This window comes from Limulus polyphemus, unplaced genomic scaffold, assembly GCF_000517525.1.
Source record: "Limulus polyphemus unplaced genomic scaffold, Limulus_polyphemus-2.1.2 Scaffold5649, whole genome shotgun sequence".
Classification (NCBI taxonomy): domain Eukaryota; kingdom Metazoa; phylum Arthropoda; class Merostomata; order Xiphosura; family Limulidae; genus Limulus; species Limulus polyphemus.
The window spans coordinates 17615-35902 of record NW_013671259.1 but is presented as its reverse complement, the minus strand read 5'-3'; the positions used below and the strand labels follow the sequence as shown (position 1 = coordinate 35902).

The window sequence follows — 18288 nt, the reverse complement described above, 5'->3', positions numbered from 1 at the left end:
GGCAAAAGGAGGGGTTACCCCCCCTAGCTGCCAATTTCTTGGGTAGGAAGGAAAGATCCGGATAAATGCAAAAAGAGGGAGTGGGAAAAATGTACGAGAAACATCATGGGAATCAAATTCAACCTCTGACATACACAGACATAGAGGAGAAGGAATTATGTTTGAAGGGAAGATGAAACATGGAACACGAGGAAAGTGATGCAAACGAAGGTAAAGTGAGGAAATAAAAGATCACATTAATGTTGAAGGTCAAAATGGTAGGCAGTCAGGGCGGACTACTAATCCAGAAGGAACTTATGAACATAGTAAGGATAGGTGAAGTAAACACTCTGTGGTATCGGAAAAAAAAATTAAGGTATGAGACAAAGCTACCCAATAACCCAAGATTGAGAGGGACCAAAGACCCACAGTCAAAAAACCCATGGAGAAACTCTGCCACTGAGACACAGGGGTTCAATCTCTGGGAAATCCATGACTCATAGAATTAACTGCAGAATACTTTCCATTTACGTCAATAAACACCCACAGAAGAAGAGTGAATGGAACAAGCTAAAAGAAAGCTACCTGCAAGTATAAACCCAATCTCCCCACCAAGGACTGAATATGAGCCAAGTGTGAAGATGAACGATGTGAATATCCAGATGGAGTACCAGTGAAAAAAGAAGGGTAAGAGACAAAGGAAGAGGCAGTGGCGGAAAAAGCTGGAGCTGTAGAAGTCACGAAAACCACATTTGAGCTGGCCGTTAAGGAGCAATCAGAAGACCCTAACATAGAATGGTAGAGATGAGAGAAATCACTCATGGAAGTAAGAGGATGGGAGAATGAACACACAGGAACCTGTGGGACCAACACCAACTGAAGGCATCAACAGCCCTAGCTAGAGGAGGAGGTACCAGATACAAAATAGAGGTAATGGGAGGTTAAGAGATGTAGTAAAGGGATCTACATGGTGAGAATCCCATGGAAGACAAAGCCACCAGAAAACAAAAGAATCGAGAGACCAAACTGATGGATAGAATCTGTTGGGACGAAAAAAACAAACTGCAATCCAAGTGAGAGCACCCAAAACATGAAATGCAAGAATATGAATATTGTTCAAAGGGGCCCAAAAGAGCAGATCTAATATGTGAGAAAGTGCAAACAGGTGCCACCCACAGGAACAACACTCCCCCCCCCAAAAAGGGGCAAGAGAAAAAAAGGAATAGACCGTAAATCCCTATTAATAATAGAAAGGAAAACAAATAGCACTGTCATACCCAATACTACCCCAAAAAGCAAAGAAGCCATGCGAGAAAGGAAGGAACGGAAGATGGCAAAAACCCCAACATGGAGGGAAGAAAGAGGAAGTATCCCTTGACAAACCCAAAATGTAAACAGAACACCAAATAAAGGGAAACCTGAAACATTAAAGGTACGAGCGATGACAGGGGAAAAAAGAATGACAAATGGCAGAAGAAATCTGCCTGAAGTTAAACTAAGGTAAAATTGAAAGCCCATAAAAGGTAAGACTTGTAAGTACTCAAAATCAAATGAGATAAAAGGAACAGCATACGAAACATGAAAATAATATTCTGCAAAATGTGTCTGAAAATGTGTAAAGGGGGTCTAGTCTAGCAGATACTGCAATAGAAGTGTGGAAAGCATTCCATGATAAGATCAGGGAGACTGACAATTTTAGGACGTTGGAAAATGGGTTCAGCTGTTATATGGGGAAGGTGAGCAATAGTGGAAGCAGATACAGCAGACCCAGGCTCCCAGAGGCCAACACAGGAATATAAATTACTGGTACGAAGGATAAATTATAAACAAAATGAAATGAATGGTAGAATGTATAAAGCACAGGTTAAACAAAAGTAACTGTAAAAAGTATAAACTATAAAGAAAAACAACAACGTAGTGAAAAATGGGAAGAAAATGCATGATGTTGAGTTGAAGAAAAATCTGGAACCGTGGTAGATATGAACTGGTCCATAAAACTATGAGAAACCAATAAATTAATTAATGGTAAGAAGGATAAATTATAACCTAAACAAAATTGATAGTAAAAAGGATAAAGTATAAACCAAATGAAATGAATGGTGATAATTATAAAGTAGAGATGAAACAAAGTAACTGGAAAAGGATAAACTATAAAGAAAAACAAAATGAATTAGTCAACATATTAAAATGGGAACAACAGGGTGTAGGGAATGAATCCCGTATGATGTAGTGATGAAGAAAAACTGGAATCTAAGTAGATATTAACCCGTCAATAAAACCATGAGTAAACCAATAAATAATACAGTAATGAAGCCAAATCAAACAAGACAGTGAACAGAAATAACAAAGAAATCTAAACTAGAACTATAGTGAAATCAAAAATAATGAAAACTAGTTAAGCCTAATCGAACAGTACAGAACAAAGGTTAACCTAAGAAAGAAAAGAAAAACGAAACTGAACAATAAAAAGGCACAATACTGGGCCCCAATTCAAGGGTTCCACCCAAACCAAGTGAAGAAAATGATTATTAATGAAATGAAATAGAAATTATGACATAAAAGTAAGGAAATAACATCGTTAAACTAATGAAGGACATACCATGTAAACCAAATTGAATGGTCTAAAAGAAAAAAAAACGAAGACTAATAACAAATCCTAATGTACTTAGTATTAACTAATCTAAGTAAGCATATGTTATGGAATTCAAATAATTACAGATAAAATATTAACAAAAAAATTGTACAACATCTCATCTTTCCAAAGTCAGCTGATTGTATGGCAAATGGTGGACCACAAAGAATGAGCCGAGGTCCAAAGAAAGTCTGAACATTAGATGATCAAACTTCAAAAAAATAAGGCAGAAACTGTCCATGGAGTAACATGAACGAAAGCCATTATAAACGTGTGAAAAGAACATAGAATCTCCATATTGCGAACAGAAGCTACATAATGGAAATGAAGAATCAAACACTTGAAATCTGGTGGTGGAAAAAGGCTATCAATACCTCCCTCAACCTGAACAGGGTTGGCTTCTACAGGAAGAATTGTGGGCAAGAACCAAAGAAAGAGGCCAACCTTTTTAACATTCAATTTCCTGGAGAATAAACACCAATAAAAACCCATGCCGAGTCACCCGCACCTGCGGCCTGTGAGATACCGTTAGTCGTAGGCATGACCCTGAAAGTGGTAACATTAACTTCAGAATGCAGCTGGCATAAGCTGGGATAAATGATGGCAAATTTTAAACTCCAGAAAATCTGAAAGTTATAATAAATGAAGACCACTTCATGAGTATATTAAATACGAATGTGAAACAGTAAAGAATGACAAAAAAAACATCCGATTACAAGCTCTGCCAAACAAGAAGTAATAGTTCGGTAGAAGCGCATAGAGGGAGACCCGTGCATCATGCGAGTGTACTATGCTCCTATTGGTGGAGAGATGACACATAATGATTTACTTGAGACACACATTAGAATCATTTGATTCCAATAGGGGGAAGCAGAAGGCTTGTGGCATGTGTAAATAAAAAGTTTGCATATAGGGGGCAGCAATGAATGACAATAGCTAATTTTGTGAGAAGAAGGAAGTACCTTATCGGAACTTACAATTACTGACAAACTTCTGTCTTGTGAACACTAGTAGCATCACCTATGATTATTGCATTTGCACCCTATATAGAAAATGGTCTATTGTAACCATAATAAAATATAACAATCATACAAAGTTAGCTTAACCATGTTACAAAGTAAGAGGATGAAGCTTTTTCTGATCTTGTATTGTATTTTAAACTATAACCACCAAACACTTTTGCCTTTTTTTACAGATATGTATAATACATTAGAAATTATTCTGTAACTTTTAAAGAGAAGATTATTTCATTTTTTAAAATGTTAACATCTGATTCTAAAAGCATGTATTATTCCCTACTATATTCTAGTAACCAAAACCATAGTATTGAATGAAGTAAAGATAACAAATTTACATTCTTATTTACTGCTTAGGTTTTAGATGACTTGTAATATGTATGAACAAAATTAATAATAACCGGGTCATGGTTGTGTCTGTAGTTAGCAATTTACATGATACCCATTTTGTTAGTGGCAAAATAACCCTATGATAATTCCAACAAATTTAGCTGTCTCTCATTTCTGCATGTATAAAACTTATTAAACAAGATGTGAAATATTTTAACTAAATCACAAATTAACATACTTTATTTAACAGACAAAACATTCTGTCAGAAGTTTAAAATATAAGTCTTTCTTTTTCACCAATTGTGAAAATAAAAAGCTCAGGATTCTATGACTCGGAAATAAATTCAATGTCAAGTGAACAGCACACACTTCTCTTGTTTTCAAAATAATATATATATATATATAGTATAGTTGGAACAAGTTAAATGTATATACAACAAATTCTTCACACTATAGAGATTATAGGCATATCATAAACACTATATATGTAGTTCTTTTCTTCTTGTCAAACATCCACTTAGGCCTATTCAATTACTTCAGAATTTCAGTTGACGAGCCAAACTACCTTCTCTATTACTATCGCACTAGTATTCTGTGTATGATTCACTTACAATTGTGGCGCAAGTTACCATAATCGTTTGGTCTTCTTTCTTCTCAATATCCTCTGTTCCTTTTGTCAAAGTGCACTCAGGCTGATTCAATTACTTTAGAGCCACGCTTTGACAGAATAATTCTTCTTCTTATCTCATTTTTCTACTGTTTGTTTTACTCTTAATATATTAAATGTCAGGCCTATCACTTCTACGATAGTTAACTTCATGCCAAATTTTTCCTTGTTGTAATTTGCTCTCTTCTGCTATTGTCTGTCTACTGTTTCTGCTCATCTCACACTATTTATATCTTTATCACTTAATCATCTGCCCACCTTCTATATTCTCCATGTCAATGTATTGCACGTAACGGTCAATAGTCTCAACATTAATGAATTATATACAAAACTTCCTACAATCGCCTGCCTTTAACTCTTATTATAACAAAAACTAAACAATAATAAAATATTCACTCACAACAATAAATTAATCCATAATATCTAAACTAAACAGTCTTTTATATCTTGAAACATTCAATATTCCGAAAGTTAACATTTTCCTATACTAAATATGTATTTCCGATAGGTACTTACCTCCTTTCACCCAAAGTTACCTCAACCTTGATTTGCCCTCTAAGCATTGCTAAAAAATTTTTCGATAATAGTGCATCAGTCTATTATACCCCTTTATTTTTGCATCATTTCAGAATATGTGCATATCATGTGACTACCATCCACCAATCATACTGCACCACCTATACTAGCACAGGTAGCTCCCTCTAATTCTAGCACAGTCCTCATTTTAGAGAATTGACAGTTCCAAACTAAAACTCCAGCATATCAGTGTGGAGGAAAGGTGGAAAGTGGGTGAGGAAAATGTTAACTTCAGAAATGGTACTACCTGCTCTCACCCAAAGCTAGAATCCCACATTGAAAAGGTTGAGGGGTCTGTGTAGGCGGGCAACAGTATTCAGATAAGCGGATAAAAACCACCTTACTTTATTCTTCTGGCACACCTGTGGGGTATAACACTACTTGTGGAACAGGTATGCACTTTGCCCAATAAAAAAAAAACAGAAATATACAGAGGGTGGAATTTATGAGGCAGGCACCATATACTCAAGAAAATGATGTACAGCACTTTGCTCTGGAGCAGTGCAGTATAAATATGACTTGAATCAGCATAGAATGGACACATGAAATGTCTAGAATGTAAACAACAATGGGCCGAAGAATTATGTGCCAAGGAAAGAGTCCTGGGACACACTGGAGCAAGTTCATTAATGTCTTGTCAAGGATATTATTAGCAACAAGAGCAATCTTCCATTCAAATAAAAAACAACAAAAACAGGGGAAGCATCATAAATAACTAATGAGATGAAATTTGGTCTGATAATTCGGAATCAGCCTGTTGTCAACAATTTGTGCATCATTCGTCCACATATGTAGTAGGTTTTAGTATGTGATATAGGAATAATTAATGTTAGTACGATACCAAATTATGTGCTAAAGGCATAAGTAACTAGGGCTAAAGGACCGTAAAGTGTATGTGAATAGGCCTAGTGCAGTCTGCCCGAGCAAAAAACATCCAGGGGAAGCACCTTGGGATATGTCAGATTATGACAAGTGTGGTCCATTGGGACAAAAACAACAGTGGAAGTGCCTTGCATAAGTTTTTAAGATCCACAAGTGAGATCTGTCTAGGCAAAAAACATCCAGGGGAAGCTCCTTAGATATATAATATTATGGCCAAGTGAGGTCTGCCCGGGCAAAAAACATCTGAGGGAAGCACCTTGGGATAGATTGGATTATGTCAAGTGCAGTCCATCCAGGTAGGAAACATCCAGAGGAAGTGCACTGCATAAGATACAGAGATCAACAAGTGTGGTCCACCAATGCAAAACCCAGGGGGAAGCGTCTTTGATGTATAGGAATAGACCAAGTGTAGTTCACCCAGGCAAAAACATCCAGGGGAAGTGACTTGGGATTCTATGGAGTACAAGTGCAATCCACCTGGGAAGATGATGCCCAATCGAGGAAGACACAGCCAAATCGTGCAGATAGTGTGATTCACATACCCACTTGAATGATCTCCTCCAAAGGTCGACAGATTTTAGCAGCTAAGGATATAATTAAGTGAAGGATTTGGCACAATGAAACATTGTGCAGCCAGTGACCTTCCAAGTCAGAATACACTAGTCACATGAGTTGCCGAACTCAGCCAGTAAGGGTAACAGGAGATAGGTTGAGGGAAAGAGAGAGATTCCAGGGAATATGTAGGTGGGAATGGGACCCACAAAAGGAGGTGATACACAACACATATAAAGCACAGAACATACAAGACAGAAAAGACAATCCAGTTCTGAACGTGAGTACAGGTGTGAAATAGATGGTAAGGAAAGGGAAGAAAACACAAAACAACCTTCATGAGCAGCAGCTGTCTTAGGAAGGAAGGCCTAATCCAGGTAAAGGATAACAAAAGAGGAATGATAAAGGATACAGGAAAATTAATAACATAAACATCGGAACGATGATGACCACATGCTAGTAGATGGAAACAGGTCATAAGGGAAAGATGATACAAGGAACACGTAGTAATGGGTTGAAAGGGAGAACCAAACAGAGCATGAAGAACAACACTGAGATCCCAATATGGAAGAACAAAAAGACATGGAGGATGAACAAGATGAAAGGAATGGAAAGAAGGGAAGTAATAGGGGAGGTGAAAGCATCATGGAATCAGGAGAAACTTAATGTATTTGACAGAGCAGCTCAATAACTAGCAACCATTGAAACAAGACAAACCCTGATCAAACAACCAGAAAAAGAATTGGGATAGAAAAGGAACAGAAGGATGGATGCCACGGTGAAAGAACCATTGTCTGAAGGTAGACCAATATCTCTGGTACATGAACAATGAGGAAGGTCAAATGGTATGGATAAGGAAAGACATTAAACGAGGAGTGAGTCCCTGAGCTGAGGTGAGGGACTGGACAAATGCCACACATGAAGATGAAGTTTGATGATGTCTGGAGCAACCTGGACAGTGGTAAGGGCAGGGGCTGCTGCTCCATTAAAGGCCAGTGTAGAGGGAATCACATCTGAGTCAGCCAATATGGAGTAATTAGGAAAACATGACAAGGAGTGGTCTGGATGATGGAAATGACCCTAGAGATTAGTCTGAGTGAAGGGTAGGCATATAGATGAAGGCCCCCTCCAATCCTGACTGAATGCATCCACCCCCTAGAGCTGAGGAGTGTGAAACAGTAGATCAAAAGGAAGGTAATTTGGCATTCCAGTGAGTGGCAAACACATCTGTATGTGGTGTTCCTAGGTGAGAACACACCCACTGAAATACTTAAGGATGAAAGAATCACTTCATAGGCAAAACCTGATTAGAACAAGACAAACCGTCTGCCACCAGATTCATAATTCCAGAAACATGAGATGGTTAAATTGTAATTGTGGGCCCAGTACAGAAGATTGAGTGTCTGAAAATACAGAGACCAGGAACTGGTTCCTCCTTGTTTGGTGATATAGCTGATGACACTGGAATTGTTGAAATGAGTCATCACCACCCACCCCCAGAGAAGTGGAAGGAACTGAGACATAACCTGATTAACAGCCAAAAGTTCAAGGAGGTTGATATGGAATGTAGTTTCCATGACTGATCACTGCCTCAAAATTTCCCTGGATTCGAGGGAAGCTCCCCAACCTATCAAGGAAGCATCTGTGAACAGGTGAGTATCAGGACAAGGTGGAGGAATGGGAACCCCCACTGTGGTCATTTCTCTGTCAAGCCACCATGCAAGGTCAGCCCGGACCCTAGGAGGGATGGCAAAAGGATGATCCAATGGATCCTGGGAAAAATTCCACTGGTCAATAAGCACCCTACCCATGGGAATGAGAGCTTTCAAGGAAGCCCAGTTCCACAATAGAGACAGAACCTCTTGCACAGTGAGAGAAGGTGAATGAATTCATGACTGCCCACTTCATATCCATCAGCTGAAGTGGAGAAGGCTGGGCCCGACTGAAATGGGAATTGATGAGAACCTCTAAATGAATAAGATATATTGTGTAGAGGTTAGAAGGTAATTCTCCAACTTGAAACCCCATAAAGAAACCCCACCTAAGCAGCTTCTCGAATAAGTAATGAAGTGTGAGAGACTGATTGAGCCTAGGAAGAGGCAGTAATCCATGTAATGATGAGTCCAAAGTCCCAGCAAATGAAGTTGAGGAGCAAAGGAGGGGATCACTGGACAGAAAACATAAGGAGCTGAAGCCAGACAAAACGGCAGTGCAAGGAACTATAAAACATAGCCCTCATGGGCGAACCTAAGAAAACAACGTGATCCTGCTGCTATGGGAATATGGAAACAGGCATCTGTTGCATCAAACTTGGTCATCCAGAGTCACATAGAAAAAACCCACTGAAGGGAGAGGTAGGACTCAATGGTGAACCAGGGTGTCTCCAGAAAGGTATTCAGCAGAGATATATCTATAATGGGTTTCCAATCTACTATCTTTTTATGAGACAACAAATAGACAGAGTAAAATCCCATACGAGTGAGCATGACCAGTTTGATAACTCCTTTGTGTAGGAATCCCAAACTGACTCGGAGAGATAACTGGATGAGGCACAATCCTGAGGAGGGAGGAAAAAAACAGAGGAAGAGGATAGGGGAGGAACAGGACCTGAATTGAAGGCAAAGACCTTCTGATAGAACCCACGGATCCATCACGAAGATATGCCAAATGGTTGAGAACTGTTACAACTTGTCCCCACCTGCCCAAGAAAATACATTCCATCACCTACACCATTGACCCCTGGAGTAACAGAAACAAAAAAAGGAGGGTAAGGATGGAAACACCTGGAACAGGGTAAGAGACGGGGAGAGGAAGAAGGGGCAAGGGGAATTCAAACAGGTGAATCTTGGGCAGGTACAGTCGGAGGAGCCAAATGAGATGCCATGGGGGACAAGAAGGAATGTAGCCTCACCACATCAAACCTAAACTCCAAAGACTCAGGATGACCCCCAAAACCATTTCATGCAGAAACAGGGCCTGATGAAGATTTTTCAAAGACAGGGGAAGATGCACCCCCTTGGGTAATGCATCTCACCTCAGCAAATCCCAACAATATAATAACCAGATGTTGAGGGACAGCACAGATGCCAATAAATGGGCCAGAGTAGACAACAGGAGGGTCCTGAGTTCATCAGAAAACTGATCAGGTAACTGGCAAAAGGCTTAAGACAACAACTGTAATGAGGAAGTAATACACAGAAGGGTGGTCAGGGCAAGATGAGTCCTAGAAAACTTAGATTGATTAAAGTGGATCAAAGCCCCCAGATTCAAGCCCCACAAGGGGAGGAGAGGATCCAGACATTGAGAATCCAAAACAGGTAAGCCAAAAAAATTGGTCCATCAATCGGGGAGGACGGAGTATACCTGCACCCGACAGCAATTGATTAGCAAAACATTGAGCCTGAACTCGAATGTCGGGTGAGGGAGGAAAATAATAATAATCCTACGAGGTTTTTCACACAACAAGGTGAGAGAGGAATCGAGGGCTAAGGGTGAAACATTTATACTTTGAAATACCTGATCAGTAAGGTGTAGGAACAGCAAGGTCAGCAAACTCTCCTGACTGTCAGGACTAAAGAACTGACCAAAAAAGCCTGGGGCCAGAAAAATAGAGTCCAAACTATCTTCACCCTGAATAAATTCTTCCTCAGAAGCTTGTACAGGGAGAAAGGGAGAATGAACTGACTGCCAAACAAAAGTATCTAACTACCCGTGAATTAAGGTTTGAACTTCCTCGGTTGATATCATCAACCTACCTTGCTGGGGACTAGTGACATTACAATCCTCAATAGTTTTGGGAACTGTGTCATCTGCCATCGTAAAATTTGAATTTATATTTTGAATTTGAATTCAAATTATGGAAGAATTCTTCAAAAAAAACAATACTAAAATTTGAAAACAAACACTTTAAACTAGTGAAGGACTGAAACGCAATCACAACGAAAAAGCAAGCACATGGAGCAAAGTAAACACACATCTATAAACTGTAATGGCCTTCAAGAAAGTGTGGATTGTGGTACAATAGTAGAGAGGGCTACTTGCGCTAGTATGATTGGTGGATGGTAGTTACATGCTATGCACATGTTCTGAAATAGTGCAAAAAATAAAGGGTATAATAGACTGGTGTGCTATTAGCAAAAACTTTTTTAGAAATGTTTAGAGGGCAAATCAAGGTTGAGATAGCTTTGGGTGAGAGGAGATTGTACTATTTCAGAAATGTACATTTGCAAGAACACTAACAAAAATCTATTAAAGGAAAACATACATATTTTTATTTGACAAAAAATAATTAATTTGTCTCAGGTTTTATGTTCACTTTTTCTCACACATATATTTACCTTTAAAACGAAAGTTGAAAATAGTTTCAAATATAAAACAAAACAATAAAAAAACCTTTTAGCATTCAAAAGTATGAAACACTTACTTGAAAAACTCAGGAGAGTGTTTCTCCGAATCACAAGGGCCTAGCTCTAGTCGTGCCTGAATTCCTCCCAACACATCACAATCATCAGGCTCACAGGGATATCGTCCATCTAAAATATTCCACTTGGCTTCTTCATAAAGGAGCTCCAGGACTTTCATGTCACTGATCTATAAATATATGGATGTAAGAATAACTATATTTAACATAATATAAAAGAAAGTACATTAAACTGTCACAGAACTGAATTATAGTATAATAAATAAAAAATTGAAAAATTAAAAACCTGCAACTAGAGTTCATAGAAAAAGTAAGGAAACAAGGCTGAAGATAGTGTAGACATTATTTATTCAAACTATAAACCCCTATTTTGGCTCCATGCTGTTATCTAGAATTACATTTGGTGGAGTCAAAATAGGGATTTGTAGTTTGAGTAAATAATGTCTACAGTATCTCCAGCCTCGTTTCCTTACTTTTTAATTTATGATTCTTATTTGTAAGTTTTCAAATTCCCAATTTTTTATTTTATCTTATTTATCTGGCTTTATTTATGCTCAACTATGGGCAAAGGATTACTTGATATGGTAGCTAACTCTATACATTGTAATGACAATAAACATAGCTAGTAGCTAGCTGATACAATTCATGATGATTTACTGTAGCTACTGACTACTTGATCACATTAGTTTGAGATGTAAAATGTCAAGCTGCAGCTAGAGATTTTTTTAAGTATATAATGAGCATTTATAGTTTCTGTGTAACTAAATTCTCCATATATAATGCATAGCAATGGGCAAATATATGTCTTGACTAAGACACAACCCCCATAAATCACGTATAAAATTTTACCAGTAGAAAAGCAGCCTTTTCAAATAACACATATACATCTAAAACATCACTTGAAATAAACATTCATGTATTTTAAAGTAATTATTTTATGAATGTATGTAATAAAGTTTAGTATTATATCTATTGATTTTTTTTTTACTCCTTCCCTTAATACATAACATAGGGGTTGGCTCCTCCCTAAAGACACCAATTGTACAGTTTACAAACTATTGTGTATCTACATGTTATAGTCATCTAATGTTCATCCATTATTTGCTGGTAATTCCTGTTTCACCATGCACTTAAGCTTCTTAAAAGAACACCAGAAGTTTGTCACAAAGCTAACTTTAAAGGGTAATGATAACATCATTTACACTAGAAGTATGATTTTTTTAGCTTATGTAAAATATAGAAGAAACAAATCGACTTTTCAATACCCCTATGACATTCACAGTACCTTATTTAGTATTCTATGAATAGATTCGGTGTAATATACCAAAATAATTTTGTTGTAGACTGGCAAGTGAATAATAATAATTACAAACAAGCCATTTTGAGATGATTTTCTTTTCCTTATAAATCTTACATGCATGCTTTTTTGTTTATTTTTATATGTGTACAGCCTTAGCAGTCAATATTAAAGGTTTTAAAGTTTTGTTTGAACCAAATCTTTACTGTTTAAGGTGCTTTTTGCCCAAACATTCTATTAAGGTTTTGTGCAATTCCTTGCAATCCCTATTATGAACCACTATCATGGTTCATGATTATCAAACCTCAAACAAAAAACTTTCAACCTACAGACTGAGAACTACATTTGATAGTGCAGTATCAAGAGCCATGTACCTATAAAATTCCTCACATCATTATGTACTTTTGCCATAAATCACATTTTGTAAGTTTGAAACATTCAAGACTAGCTTTAATAATGTCCTATTTGAAAAATTACAGCACTTTTTAAGTAGGCATTACAAAGAATATGATAGTCTATCACTGCATAGAAGACCTTAATGAATGTTAGAAACTTAAGTTACACTTTTACAATATGTTTTTTCATTATTTATCTATCACTTTAACACTAACATATATTTTCACTCTGAATACCAAACCATAAAGCTAAGAACTATATGCTACACTTCTTTATTTGCACTTTACCAAATCAAATTAGTCTTTTCCTGGTATATTCATCTCGTATTATTACACTGTTTTGAAGGCTTAATATTATTATTTTTTCTTTATAACTATAATGATAAACAATAACTAGTTGTAGTTTTATACTGGGAAGAATAATTATCTGATTCTGCAACCAAAACAAAAATTCAACCTGCCAAGTCACTATAGTACAAGTAACCTTATTTCAACACTAACCCTGATTTCTTCTCTCTTATCAAAAAAAACATTTCTTTGAAAGGACAGGACAGGTTCATCTGAAAGTAAAAAATATTCGGTATTAGTGTCAACTATTTAAAATACCATAACTACTACAACATAAATAAGCTCATATCTCAAATAGATTTTTCTACAGTTATACAACAGCTAGTTTATTCAATTCAACTTTGCTTTAATTATTTCATTTTATACAGAAAACAATACACTTAAATCAAGAAAATAATTAAAATGTTTATAACTATTGTATACAGTTAAACCTGTTTTATTAATGTATGTTTTATATCTTTTATACAACAGTTACCATTGGAATATGGTCAACAAATTCAAGTTTTAAGTGTAAAAAGAGTGCACTCGAGTTCAGTAAACACAGTACAATAATTATACGAAAAAATTTGGTATAAAAAATAGTTATATTTATGAAAATTAACTTCGGATAAAAAAATATTTTAACATGTCCCTCAGGAGCCAAGGGGTGTCTTTACACTACAATTTCTTGAATATTAAAAGTAAGTTCGATCCAGAAACTTCCAAAAAGGGTGGTTTTGGATGCATCTTTGTTTTTGTTTGTTAACTGATAAATTTTTAAGTGAAATACAGCATCCTCAAGTCTCCATACTAGCTAGTACTAAGGTCTACTCGATGGGAGTAAATTCAGTATATATATCAATAAAGCCGCATACTAAGCATCATTAATTAAGCAATTGCCAACCTTTTATGCTTCAACTATCACCTTTTTATGTTTAGCTTTCAACTGAGATATGAATGATTTCACCTGTGATTTAGTAGGGAAGGTTGAAGCATCATGATAGTCAGCAGTAGGATGAGCAGACAGGAACACTTTGAAAGCAGCTATAGGCATAATACTGTACTCAACTTGCTACACACTATCTACCTCTGCATGTCATTTGGATACTTCCATGCTTCTTGTGCTAGGCTGTTAAGCGTGCGATGCACTGACGGATTTCAGTCACCTTACCACTTTAAATCACTTTTTGCACCCCCAATGCTAAAAGAGTGCAGGAAATGCTTTTTTTTTAGCCAATAAATATGTCTAAATAACATGTCTCTAAGAAAAACTGGATTGGGTAGCTGTTGTTTTTTTTTCAACAAATATTTCCCTCACTGACTTGTGAGGGGCCTTTAAAAAAAAACTTGAAAATGAATTTTGTTTAATTCAAATTATAAATATATATTTCTACTCAAACTATATTTGGTCACTTAATGTTTAGTCATTGTATTTCATTTCTATGCCTGTGCTTCTTAGTATTTTTTTAAAAACAGTATTAAATAATATATCATTGTGTGATAGGTGTACTGTTTATTGTTTCATACTGTTCCTTTCTGTAATGTGACATTCAAATGTTCAATATAGTGCCAATAGATCAAAGTTTAAGCTCAAACACTGGGCTCCAATAAACCTTTTATTTTGTAGCTGTGGTCATATTTTTGACACTAATGATTTATAACCTCCAGTCTGTACCTTACTTCATAACAATAAATATCTGTTACCACATCTTCTTTTGTAAGTTAACATCAGAACTAAGCCTCATTTTACTGAATACATATGACATCAACAACTCTTCTTACCTAAATTTTTTTTTTAGTTCAAATGTATGGTCAGAAATGTTGACAGTGTTTTACAATTTGAAAAATTCTTAATTTTTCATTACATTTCAATACAATGTAATACTTTGAATAACTAAAAATTTTGTTTTGACAATGAAATTATCTCGTGTCACCAGATATGAGTCTCATCTTCACTTGTTAATTTGAACCTGCCAACAATCTTTATTGCTGTTAAAATAAACAAATTTTCAGATAACAAATAAACTTGAATTCTGATTCATTACCTTTGTTTTTATACGCTGCTGTATATTTTTCCAACAAGCTAGGCCATAAATTTCTAATTCGAAAGGGGTGTTGTTGAGGACTCAGTTGTAGCTCTAAAAAGAAAACAGCGTATCATTCTCCAGTATATGTGTGTGTGTTATTCTTCAGTTTACATAAGACACTACATAAGTAATGAAGTTTAGTACATTTGAATTGTCTGCTTAATAGCAAGATTCACTAATTGCTGCTTCATTACATATGTGTGTGATTCATCAAAGAATGCAATTACCTTCACTTACAAGGACAAATGCAAGTATAAAAAAAAGTTAAAACTTTAATTCAAAATTCCTAAAAGTGAGTGCTTATTTATGATTCTCCCACTTTTGGTGTGAATCAGCAAGCTAAAATTTAATGTAAGTTACAACTGTTTCTTTATTTTTATAGTGTTGTTTTTCTTCTTTTAAACTTTGTTTCAAAAACTTCCAAACTACACAAGAGCTATCTGTATTAGTTAACCCTAATAGTGAATCAGCAAAACAGAAGGAATGCAGCTAGTCAAAAGCACACATAACCAACTCTAATCGAAGAATAGAACTTGACTGTCAATTTCATAATTCCCCCAAAGCCCTAAAGAGGAGAATGCATTTTTGCAGCAAAAGGACATGTACCATGGACCCTCAGATTCACAGTGCAACACACTAACCACTAGACTATGCCCAGCCTCACAATAAGAAAAGACTGAAAAACTTATAAACAAAGAATATTGTAAACTTAATAGATTTTGTGATTAATCACTTTTAGTCTTAACCACATAAAAAAACAATTAATAAAATATAAATCTAGAAGCCTAGAGAAATATACAAGTACAACTGAAAAATTAAGTAGAAATAAGTGATACAAATGATTCATAATTAAAAAGTGGAATATAAGTGAAATAATTCCAGTAATTTTATATAACATGTACAGTTCTAACACCCACAGATTATAACAAAAATATCATATTCCAAACAGTAATTAATATTTTAGTAAGAAAAACACTGAATAAAAATACAAAGAATATGCTATGCTGCTACATTTGGCTTTCTCTGCCACAAGTAATTCACCTTTTCCTAATTTAAGTACATGTAATTAATGCACAAGTTGCATAACATTACACTTTTTAAAATCACACAGGACAAATTATCTCTTAAAAAAATACAATATATAGTGAAATGAAGATTAGTAGTTTTTATGAATTAACTTCTTAATTACGAAATGGAAAAACTAAAAACTATAAAAAAAGATAATAGAACAAACAAACAAAAAATCCTGTATCTGGTATTTACTCTCTTCTACAAAGAAATGTTGCTAAATCAAGAACGTAGGGTCAAATGAATATTTGATAACTCTGACATCAAATAAATAATATTATGTTGACTAGCACTCTGTGATGTATTATGGAATATGCACTTGAATCCCCACCCATGCATATAGGATTAAATAAGTGTGAACAAATACAGTATTCTTAACATAATAAGGTATGATACAAACACAGCAAAATGGATTATTAAAATTGGAAAAACTAGGAAAAAAATAAAATAACAAACAATCCTGTATCCCAGATGTTCCAACAAGTTATGTTTCTTTTCTTAGTTTCTCACTTTTCTGTGACAAAAACTGCAGAATTTTCTACATTTTTTATTTAATATTTTACTGACACAAAGGTATTAGTTTACTAAAGCATCACTGAACTCTATCTAGGGTTTCTCACAAAATTCATACAGCATTCAAACTCAAAGTTACATTTTCAATCAGCACAATTTACATCATATCCAAAAAAGTAATAAAATATGCATTTGGAAAAATATATCCTAGTACAATCCATTTAAAATCTAAGAAACTTATTCTTTCTCTATAAATTCTTAGAATTGTTTCAGGAAAGGCTAAATTATATTCACATTAAAATGTATACACTGTTAGATTCAATATGGTTTTTGATTAGAGACAGCCATCAACTCAGGTTTAGTCAATATACTTGACATATGCTGTAAACAAAACAACAATTGTATAATGGAAAATGTACTGTATATAACAATGAAATACATAGCACTAGTTAATGTACTTAAATGTAGACTAAACTACCAATTTTACACAAACTTGAGTTTTTTTCATAAACATTTTTATTTGAACTTCATTATGTTGAAAAAATTTTTAATTCATAACTTTCAAAAATTTACAGTTAATATAAAAGAAGTGAGTGAAATAACTAAAACATGAATCAAATTTTATAACTCAGCTTTTATTATTGCCTTGATTAACTCTTTCAACCCAGGCTCGGTCCATGGAACCAACCTCAAAAATATTTTGTGCTTCTTATAGTTTTCATGCTATAACTTTTAAATTAGTAAGCGAATGTTAATGAAATTTGGCAGTTTATCAGTAAACATTACAATGCTTTCATATGCAAAATATCTAACTTTTTTATTAGGTTGAAGGTTTGTAAAGCAATGTTTCTCTCATACATTTTTTTTCTTTTTACATCTTGCCTATCTGTCATGCAAAGTAATTTTCATCTCAACATTAAAAACACTTTTATGCCTCAGAAAATTTCGAAATTTCATATGCAAAATCTTTATAATGTCCAAATAGTTATCAAATGTTTCTTAAGAATAAACTTTATATTTTATCTGTTATTTTTGGTAATTAATCTCTGTACAGGTTCAGTAAATTTGACCAATCTCACAACCACCATAAAAAATTAGGAAATAAATATAAATTATGAATCTTTAATTCCAGAATGAACACAAATTATAACACGAAAACACATGTTTAGACGAAATAGCTTAAATCTCAAAGCATTATACATTTATATATATTTATTATTTTTTTATATTGACCTTTCACCCGTGCTTGGCTAACAATACAGATGTTACAATGATGCAGCTCATGTTACAGTATTAAATAACATAAAGGTGACCTTTGATCTGTACAAAGTAACTTGTCTTGGCTGTGTTTTAGTCAAGTGAACTTTGGTCTGTACAAAATAACTTGTCTTGGCTGTGTTTTAGTAAAGTGAACTTTGGTCTAGTTACAAAGTAACTTGTCTTGGCTGTGTTTTAGTCAAGTGAACTTTGGTCTGTACAAAATAACTTGTCTTGGCTGTGTTTTAGTCAAGTGAACTTTGGTCTGTACAAAATAACTTGTCTTGGCT

The 18288-nt window shown here is 35.1% G+C and overlaps 1 protein-coding gene across 1 annotated transcript in view; it reads right to left on the bottom strand.

Annotated features, from left to right (window-relative positions):
* LOC106472835 (FERM domain-containing protein 8-like) overlaps positions 1-15215 on the bottom strand; it is a gene marked incomplete at its 5' end in the record, with an annotated part of 36623 nt that extends 21408 nt beyond the window's left edge. Inside the window, 3 exons of the mRNA XM_022401373.1 lie at positions 11058-11224; positions 13248-13306; positions 15119-15215. Coding sequence (XP_022257081.1) covers positions 11058-11224; positions 13248-13306; positions 15119-15215 — 323 coding nt within the window. The remainder of the gene's footprint in view (positions 1-11057; positions 11225-13247; positions 13307-15118) is intronic.
* Positions 15216-18288: the final 3073 nt, after the last annotated feature.